Here is a 10,830-nt window from a genome sequence, read left to right as displayed (position 1 = left end):
TTTGAAACATGGCAAACTCTTCCAAATCAGTTTTACCAGCACCTTCTCAGAAGCACCAAACTCTTTGGCAGAGTTTAGTTGAATTTGCTTAAATTAAGTTTTGCCATTAAAATAAAAGGGCACAACAGATTTAAATTTTACATTAAGAAACTAGCATTGCATGCTGAGAATCACTTGGTCACTAAAGCTTGTTTCATATCATACTGAATAATTTTATCAAAGAGCTTTATCAAAGTTGAGGACTCTCCACACCATAGCATCCTGCAGATAATACTGCTGTTAGAAGGACTATGAAGTCTGAAAGCAGGTGCACATAGGCTTATCCAGAATGCTCAAGCTGAGACCAGTGGTATTGAACACCAAGACAAACTCAGCAGGAGGGCAGGGAATATTCTTTCATTTCCAGACATGAGATAGTCTTTCCCCAACCCAAGCCCCAGGATGGACCAAGAACTACTGTTCAAATTATGTCTTTAGTTTGTTGATTAGGATTCTTAGAGAAAGTTAAAATGCTCAGAGGTGATGTGATGTCTTCAAACATGCACAAAAAACTTGTTTGGCAGCTACGTATAAATCTGCTAACAGAAAACCTTGGGAGAAGAGGAATCAGTGCTGGGCAACAGACCTGTCATTCCAGCTTCCAGAAACACACACCTAAGTAAGCCAGAATCTTCTGGAGGATGATACTGTCACTCCTATTAAGCTACACCTCATAGCTCAGGTGATCACTCCAGAGACGTGGCAAGCTCTGTAATTTGCAAAGTTCCTGCACTGGAAGACCTCTACTTCTTGGGTTTTGAGTAAAAAATGTCAAATTACCTGGAAAAAAACAGGCTCCACTAAGCACAAAACTAAGGGGACTTCATTGATGTGAAACACTTGAACACAGAAACATGTTCAGAGTTCTTCCAGGACAGGTTTTCTGCCACCAATATTCATTCACCTTTGGCCTACTCTCATCTCACACAATTTATGTAACTTTAAGAGACCACGTGGAAGGACCATCCTCGGTGCCAAGGCAAACATCAGAGATGGAATACTTCACTAATTCTTAAGAAGAATTGCTCAGCAGTGGTTTCATAAATCAGACTAGGGATGTTCACACCTCACATATGCCTTCAATTTGTGTTTGCATTTATGTTAGAACTAATAGAGGTGGTATTATCAGAGCTATGTAACAGCATTCAATTTTCCTTTGGTCTCGATTTCTATGTTGAGGGTATTTAAGTATTAGATTCAGTAGATTTTTGAAGCAGATTATGAAAGTCGTTTCTTTACAAAAGACCTCTGTCTGGAAAAGAGGGTTTCATCCTCTCAGGGAAGTCTGCAGATGTAGAAAGAACAGCTTTCACCGTTCTCCTCACTTCTCAACCCTGGCTGTTAAAAAAAATAAAAAGCTATATGAAGTTGCTCTTCTCTATCTTGATCTTGCAAAGCACAAAACTAAAATAGTTAGGGGACTTTGTGTGGGAAAAAACCGAAGAACTAGTTACTCAAACTACAAGACTCCTAAGAACTGAACTGCAGCTGACATGACTCTGAAATGAAACTACAGCACAGCAACATGCTTGCTACACTTCTGCAGACAATCCAAAACAAACATTTCTAGCCTGAATTTATACTAGAGAAATCATGTGACAACAAAGACATCTAGTTCATGCTACCACTGGATTTCAGTGCTCTCTCTAGAGTTAAAATAAATAGAAAAGCTCGATCTGGGCGCTAGAGAACCAAGATCTTTCATCAGAGCCAAGTACAGATGTTATGAGAGCTCGCTTGGCAAGGAGAACAGCAGCACAATGCCTCCTAGGAAGCATGTTCACAATCCATCTGTTACCCAAAACAGTAAAGAAACTCAACTCCCAAGTTGAATAGGACAGACTGGTTAAAACAAGACTTTGTCTCAGATGTTTGGGCTTTTTTTTTTGTTCCTCCCCCTCCCCCCATCTCCTCCCTGCATCCCTCATGTCTAGAGCACAGAACTTACCTGGCTGCTCCTATAACGCCCTTAAAATCAGCTCTTGTGTACTGAAGTTTTAAGTATTGATAATTTTAATGCCTAAAAACAAGTCATTTCTGTTTGCCAAATTTTTTACGGTTCTCAATCAGGGCAACCAGGCAATACAAACTACATTTGATTAAACAAGCAGAAGAAAGCATTCTCATTAAGCATCAGCTTAAACTTTTGCAGGCACTAGCACATGCCAGACAACAGAAAGGACATTTCCAGCTACTGAAAATTTACCATTAAACTAGCTAACAATAACTTGAACGAGGTCCATAAACAAAAAAGCATGCATGTGTATCGTACGCACAGCTAACAACTAGCATCTTAAAACTCACATTCATCTCCCAGTTCACTCTAATATTCTCATTATTATGGTTTGTCTGATTGCTATATTTGCTCAAAGAATGTTCTTAAGTTTTATTCCATTAACCAGTAAACAGTTATTCGTTAAGATTGGAATTTTAAACTGTAAATACAAAGGTAAACTTTAAAGCAACAAGGTTTTCATCTTCATGCTTCACTTTAGTAGATGCAAACTATCTCTATAAGCACAAACACAAATTAAACATTCATCTTTAATAACTCATTGATTGGTGTCAAATTTGTTCCGGATTAATTTTTCCCTCTACAAGTGAGGCACTGATAAAATTCTCAGTTTGGAATGAATTCTCTATATGCCTAAAGTCAAGGTAATGCAGATGACACTGCAATACAAACTGAAGTGCTGGCTGAATAGATTGCAGAGATTTTCAGACAGTGCACAGGAACAAAATTACCTTGGAATTTCAACCAGATTTGACAGATGGATAGAAATCAGCCAACAGCACACACACAGGATCATCCATGCCTGCTAAAACCTCAAGAAAATTTAGCGAAGAAAACAGCTGGAGTTAACTTGCTCAGTATGCAGGTTTATTTTTAGACTGCAAATGTTTCTTCCTCAATTAGATTCTTCAGTACTACCCAAACTACTCCAATACGTATCCAGCATAATTTTTATCCAACCTTTGTACTTAATCTCACTGATTCAAAACATCCAGCCTTCATTTTGTGAAAGATTCTCTACTTGCGAAAACCAGACATGAAAGAATTAAACACTGTGATGGCGCATCACTGAAAAATAACCAGCGTCCCAGTCCTGCATCAGGGCTGAGTTGATAACGTTTTCCAAAAAGGCAAGAAAACCAACCTTTTTCAACATCTTGTTCTGTTTGTGGAAGAACTCCACTTTGATATCACCGCATACCGGCAAAGGTTGAGGGAATTCAAAGTACATATATTTGTCTTCACGTCTTGAGGGTCCTGAAGGGGAGGTGAATATCTTTACTTTTAGCTGGTACACCACAAACTGAGGATCTGCACGGCAAAAACAGAGTGTCACTTTCCAAGAAATGCCCTTTAAGTGTCAAAAAATGCAATCAGAATCACAACCATAACCTTTTTGAGCATTTGGAAAATACAGTGTGTGTCATGAGTCAAACCCTGCAAGGCAAAGAAAAAAGCTTCACGGGACATGACTTGAAATAACCTCACAGATTTCTGTATTTTGTAGCAATTTGTTCACACAACTAAAGGATTCGTAGAAAGTTGCATGTTCTTTATAGTGGAGTACAAAACAAATATATATAGTAAATTCTTGATTTTTCCTCACACATTTCCTCTCATCTCTGTGTTAGATGGAAATTCTCTTCCGTCTTTTCTCCATGCTGCAGAGCAGGCACTAATGTCAGAACAAACTGATTTCTACTCTTACACAATCAGAACTGTTAGACAAACAAGCACAAGGATAAAATTTAACAGTAATACATAAATCAATCTGCACTGACAGCAGGCTATACAGACAAAGCCCGTAAGTCCATCCTGTAAACCACCAGAGTGCCAGCCACAGTGTAGTTTTCTAAATCACAGTAACAGCTGAAGTTGTGAGGGTTTTGCTGCAGCCTGAGCAGATGTAACTTTGAAACCGCCAAGGGAAGCAAGCACGAAAGCCAGAAATATTAAATGAAATTTATTCCAAGAAATCTTCCTGCATTTACTCTTTTAGCATTTTCTGCATTTAATTGTTTCTCCTGCTTTCTGTTAGTATCAGATGTAGACTGCTCTCTAGACAACACATGGTGAACCGTATCTGCCACGCAAAAACCGCCACTGAGGAGCTGTGGGAATCTCAATTGAGATTACCCACACTATCTTGCTGAGCAGCCCGTCTTTAACATCATACTTAACTCTCTCATACCCTGGGCAATGTGAAATCTGGTATCCTTTCTTTTCTGCCTGACAGACACAACTCTGCTCTGTGACTTTAAAACAGAAGGAAGATGACAAAGGTGAAGATCAAAAAATACCATTTGTCACTAAAATCAGAGTTACATGGATGAAGAGCAACACATCGCTTTCACTTCTGAAAAAACAAATCGGTGAAAAACTGCACAGAAACATAAATGGCAGCACTATTCAGAGATGCTGAAATTGGTAGGTACTCTGTCTTCCCACGTGCTTAGCAACGCCTTGTTTATCCCAACAACCTCCTGCAAAAGCAACATGCTGGAAGTCTGGTAAGGGCAAAACAGTTAATAATGCAATAATCCATACTTCATGTAGCTTGATTTCACAAGTTTATCCACAACACTGAACTGCAGAACACACAACCTCCACACCTCTAACTCAGAGAAAGGTTTTCTGGCAGAGGCTTCCCTCTTCATCCTCCTCCCGTAAATACAGCTAGCCTGACAAGCTGCTACGTTGTTTCTTTTGTGCATTGTGCTCAGGTACCATCCTACAACAACACAAATACTGCAATTTTGATCAAAACCACAGTAGGCAATGGAATTAATTACACATTGCAGTAATCATCACATCAAAACCATTAGAAAAAAATTTCCACTGCAACAAAAAGAAAGAACATACAAAACCAGGCAGTTCCTGCTCTGTAACATAGCCCACGGAAGGGCAGAAGAGAATATGCAGTCACACTAGGAATTTCCAAGGAATCTGCTGTTCCCTATTAACACATTGCACACCAGCAAATCACACTACTTGGTCACTGGGACACATATTACTTTATAAGCCTTTGTCTAAAGAAAAATATTATTCCATAGATTAAAAAACTCACTGCGTACATACTTTCTCAAACCAACATGGGAAAAATAACCTTGCCACATTTGAAACCAACGTGCAAACAAACATTAATCAGCAATCCCCATTTCCCAAAAGTTGCTATGTTTTTAAAAACAGCTTTTTAAAAAGGTGAAGAGCAAATACCCAAATATGTTTACAATTCGTACGATCTTAAGATGGCAGTAAAACAACAATACAAGTCAGTCACCCAAGAATGCACGTAACCAGCTCCAAGCCAGAGCTAATGAAGAACAAGGGAGTGCTGAGTACTTACTGCAAGTTCCGCCACTGAACATGGGAATTGTTTCAAACATCATCTTGTGAAACAGCAGTGCCACTGGTCTGTAATCAAGGTGATTCTTTAACAGGTAGCTATAGTAGTACACGTAGCGTCTCTGACTGGGAATTGTGACTCCCTAAACAAAAGGAAACAAACGTCAAAAGCACCCAGAGCATTTCCCGGCAGTCACTAATGGGACTCCTGCCCAATATCTGAGAACCTAACTAAAGGTGAATAAATCAAGAACGAAAAGGCATCTAAAGCACCCCAGTGCTCTGCGCAGCACCCCTTTCACCTGTCCTGCAGTGCTTCAGAACATGTCACACACGTTAACCGCCATGCAGGGAGGATGTGGGACCCTGGTTCTCCTGGCACTTCTGTGGGTATTTCCTACACCCAGCTCAAACAGCAAAGCAAAGAACGCAGGCTTCTCTGCATCGCAAAGAGAAAGACCTCAGAGACGGGGGTATCAGACTTCCAGCAGCACTTCGAGCAGGAGGCCCCTGTAATTTTTAAGCACTGATACTGGAATTTCTACAGAAATGCAAGTCAAAGGAGTCTACTTTTGTTTGCTAATATCACTGTACTGACAATACCTGCAGTTACAAACGTGTTTCTGAAATGTCTTCACAAAAATCCAGAGTGGAAAGTTTCATTAATATGAGCTTGATGGCCCAACTGTTGAATGAAGGACTTCAAGTGAATTACAGCTCTGAAGTAAACGCTTGCTTTGAGAACATATAACCAAAGAAAGTTTTTATTATCAATTCTGTAATTATTTTAAGCTTTGATAATTAGTTTTAGAGCTCTTATAGCTGGTACTTTCAGGAGAAAGTGATAAAAGATAAATTTAATTCCTTACAAAATAGGTTGTATGTTTTATATCAACCCACACTATGTATTTGCAGCAGCATAATTGAGTATGCTTTCATACTAAAGCTAAATGTGAAATTGCAATAATCTGAAGATAACAGAAGTTTCTCATACATTAATCTTTTTTCACAAAGCCTGGACACAATATTCTTGTGTTACCTCCATAAGCATTTACTTCCAATACCTGCATTCCCTTGTAACAGACAGAAGTGAAGGATGGCTGGAATACTTAGAATCTTTCTGCCTTTATTTAGAAAATGTTGAATAATGTCTCCTTACCACCTCAGCTACTTAAAAATTATATACTTCTCCCGGTATCACTTGTACAATGGTATTCTTAAGTAGCCTTATATGTGGACAATATTTGTGGTTCAGATATCATCTTGGTAGTAATTAAGAGATTCATGTCTTAAGGGAGCTTCAAAGTTTTCTTTATTGGAATCTGAGCCTCATGCCCGAGTCTCAAAGCAAGAGCGCAGGGAAGCAGTTTAAGTACTTTCTCTTGAGAAGCTTATATTTCACATCTACGCTCACTGACATTTTCTGAATGGGAATCCAATGAGTTCCTCTAGTCCCTGTGCCAGAGTTTCACAATACGCTGCTGTGTGGACATCACAGAAATTGCCAGCTGCTGCTTCTGGTGCTCCTCTTGTTATAGCAAGGGCAGTAGTATGAAGAACAAGCACTTATGGAAGTAGTTCTCCCTGCTAAATCTGGAGCTTCATACCGAGCAATCGGCATTGGGTTTAGCAGAGGTTGTCACCTGGGTCTGTTGAACAAACAGCCATTGTAACGGACCAGCTCTTACACATCTGATGCTGGTTATCTGCCCTGCTGAAAGAGTCATTCTGAGACTTCCTTGCAGAAAATAATTGGTTTCTGTTTCCTGTTCAGTTACATGTAACTGCCACTACAGTCACTACTGGGAACCATTCCTAAAATGCAACAACGTGGAGGTCAAAGAACACCCTTGAATGGATCACATCCATCTTCAGCACTTGAATAAGTTCTTCCTACCTGATAACTACTCATGGAGTAGCCAGTCCTTTCTTCTGGGACTACACCACAGAGCCCTCCACAGAAGTGGGAAGAAATAAAAACCTCATCCAGCTGTAGGAAGGCAAACTGTTAGCCTTCATCATTATAGCAGGATTTTGGTGTCCGTCTTAGGGAATAAGCTAACCAGTTCAAAGTGCGGATGCAGTAGCAGCTATTTTAGAAGACTTATTTGGGGGCTTACTTCTTCCCCAGTTTTGAAATCAAGTTTCAGAAAATCATGTCTTCATATCATTCAAAGGAGAAATGAAAATTAGTGCTATTCTGCTACAGTGGTGGGGACTGATAAAAATCTTTCAGACAATGCTTTTAATCTTCCCCATTCCCTCTTTCTGAAAAAGAAACCCTTCCCTGAGGAGCTGCAGAAGTTGAAAGAGGCAGCTTAGAGGAAAAAAAATAAAAAAATCACCTTTTGTTTGGAGACAGTTTTTTCGGCTCAGTTCTGCAATATCCACTACCCTTCCCAGGATGACGCTGCATTGGTAAACTACCTACTATCTAGGAATTGTCCATTTGTTCTACATCTCCTGTTAGTTGTCACAAAGGCTTCTGGTGGAGCTGTTTCTCCCACCAGACACCAGGGAAAAGCTTGCTACAGAAGTACTCATGGTTGTTCTCTTGACTAATTAGTCATACTTCCTCTTGTAATTAGTAGCACTTCCTGCCAGGCTGGGTTACAAAGCCTCTCAAAAATCAATCTGCCATGCACATTAATGGCAACAGTGACTGGAGCTGTGATCTTCTCAGTTGCTATACGAAAGCTGAGCGCTTTGTGCTTGCTTTTAAAGAAAGAATATCTAGTACCTGATTAAAGCCAATTTTCTTTCATCATGTTTTGGCCCAGCAAAAATAAGAAAAAATAGTATTTTCTTGCACCTGGGCGCAAGCAGCTCTTTTGATGATCCAACTACTTTGAGTTCAGGAAGTCAGTTTATAGAGGTGTGGCAAAGCATCAAATCAGAGAGCAGCACTTTGCATGCAATACCAAAACACGTCCCAAAAGGGAAGAAAAAGCTCCCAGAATCTACACTGGAATATCGGTTTATAAACACAACTTTTACAGTCATGTGAATCACATACTGCCCATTTGCCAAATGAAGTTAACCAGGCTCAAGAGCTGGGAAAAAAAACAGCTCTTCCAGAAGAGACATCAAAACCAAAACAAAGTTGCTTGTTACAGATAATGTTTACAGCAAACCTAAACAAGGCTCTCACAATTCCTGTTTAATAAATCCTCTGTTACCTCAAACATGCTGGAGGTACCAACTGAGGTACTAATGAACAACTAACTCCTTATCCTCAAGCCACCAGTGCACAGAAATATTACACTCTTATAGAAAGGTAAACTGAGGTACAGCATGCTTCACCATGCTGCATTTTGAGCTGAGCGATTTCCACGTCATTTTATCTTCAGATAACCTGTAAGAGCAGCCTACACTGTTCACCACACAGCTCACTCCTGTTCACCATCACTCACTCCTATCAAAACCTACAAGTTTTGATGGGAAATCTTAACACTGTCTCCTTTTAAGTATGCCACCACAACCATATTCTAAGCTGGAATATCAGCTTATAAAAACAGCATACTATTTGAGTCTCATAAAAACAGCAAACTAAGTATTCACTTGCTCCTTCTAATGAATCAGCATCCAAATCCTGAAATTCCTTATACAATACTTCCACTCTCAAGTGTCTTCAAAAACGAAACTCAACTTGTTAAAAGGCCCACATGCTGTGAAATGAATACCTAATGCAAACATTGCAGGAACACAGAGAGCTCTGTACTTGAACAGGCTAAAACTGGCTCACAGAGATGATTCCCCAGGGCTGCTCTTACCAACATGTACAAGGAAACAAGGAAGATGAGCAGAGAGGCTTGCTGAAACTACCCTGCGAGGCACATCTTACTACAGTTGGGGAAGATTCCACAAAAAAAAGTATAAGTTTCCATTAATGATACATAACCATGCCAAAAAGGTGCAATCTACAATTAGCGCTAAGCCAGCCTGCGCAGCACTGACAAGGTCATAACAAAGTTCTTGCAGCCACAAACATCATTTCTCTGAGATTCCCCCACACCCCACAAACACAAGAAATTAAACATCATGAAGAAGACTGAGGTGGCCAATGCCTAGCCTCCCTTCTAATGAAAAGGGGTATTCAGCCACGGATATGCTCTTCCAGTAGGGACATTCAGCTGTAAAAAGCACTTTAATGACTGTGCATCTCAAAACATCACAGAAGTTGAGAGAACCTGAGGATCTGAATAGCTCGTCTATTCAGACAAAACAAGCTAGAATAATCCTCTTATTTGGGCTGAAAATGCTGAATGAGAAAGTTCACTCATCAACCATTTGATTCAATACAGAGCAGAATGCTATTTAAAAGGGTATTTAAAATAAACTGTCCAGATCATCTTGAACAGGAGATGGAAAAAACAGACCATTTTAGTGTTGTGATTAATTGCTTCTGCTACTTAAGAAAGCTTTTTCATTGAAAAGGACTGCAGTGATATTACAGCTAAACCAAACGAGATACCACAATTGACAGAGAACATTTCTCAAAGTATTTGACTATTCAGACCGACTAGGAAAAGCCTAAGATGCATGCAGCAAAAGAGAAGAACAAACTAACTCACCTTCTTGTCTCTGGTCCTTACTTCCCCATAGAAATCTAGGGCTTCTTGAGCCTTTAAAAACTTGCCTCGATGCAACAAATATGCACATATCATTACACCAGTTCGTCCCTTTCCAGCTTTACAGTGGATTGCTGCAACATGATTGTCATCTTCACTTAGCCATTGGTCAAGATCTTCACAAAAAGGTTTGATAAGCTCTAACTGTGGTGGGTTATGGTCTTCAAAAGGGTACTGTGCAACTGCAATGAGAAGGAGTAACTTATCAAAATCTAAAAAGGAAATCACCAAGAGCTCAACTAGACAGGTCAAATTCGTGACAAGCATGAAAAAAATAACATTCTAAATGAAAAACAGTCTTGCATACAGATTTTTATCAGATTTGTATACACAAAGAGCTTTGATTCTGCTGTTATTCAGCAACATATTGCACACTAAATACATCACATACATTTCTCTAGTGATATGTAAGCATCTTGCTGCATGAAGAGACTATTCCATAGTGCTTCTCAGTTTAGTACTACAGACTTTGCACCTCACATCATGATTTTAATGGAACTTAAGAGTGCACCGGCACAAAAAATAACATTGTGAAAACCCATTAGACAACAATTAGACTACCTGCTGAGAGAAAACAAGGCCAGGCCTCACTCACTGATCAGATGGAGAATTCTGCAGCAAAGATTCAGAGCATGGTTTGGTCTACATTGGGAACAAACACTCAGAATTTGCTCAAAGGGATTTGAAAAAAAAAAAAGAATGGTAATTTCCATATTAAAAATGGTAATCAAAAAGATATCTTTGCAGGCACTGCAGTGTGTTTTAAGGTCAATCCATCAAATGCAGTTGTCTATTTTTTTT

The 10,830-nt window shown here is 39.5% G+C and overlaps 1 protein-coding gene across 1 annotated transcript in view; it reads right to left on the bottom strand.

Moving 5' to 3' along the window:
• The window catches only part of PTEN (phosphatase and tensin homolog), a 32,209-nt gene that overhangs the window by 10,645 nt on the left and 10,734 nt on the right, over positions 1 to 10,830 (bottom strand). The window contains exons 4-6 of the mRNA XM_010714154.3: positions 9,973 to 10,211; positions 5,400 to 5,541; positions 3,198 to 3,364 (exon numbers count right to left, since the gene is read on the bottom strand). Of these exons, the coding sequence (XP_010712456.1) occupies positions 3,198 to 3,364; positions 5,400 to 5,541; positions 9,973 to 10,211 (548 nt within the window). The remainder of the gene's footprint in view (positions 1 to 3,197; positions 3,365 to 5,399; positions 5,542 to 9,972; positions 10,212 to 10,830) is intronic.

The sequence above is a fragment of the Meleagris gallopavo genome, chromosome 8 (genome assembly GCF_000146605.3).
Source record: "Meleagris gallopavo isolate NT-WF06-2002-E0010 breed Aviagen turkey brand Nicholas breeding stock chromosome 8, Turkey_5.1, whole genome shotgun sequence".
NCBI lineage: Eukaryota > Metazoa > Chordata > Aves > Galliformes > Phasianidae > Meleagris > Meleagris gallopavo.
Note: the sequence above shows the minus strand (reverse complement) of the source record. Positions and strands in the feature narration are given on the sequence as shown.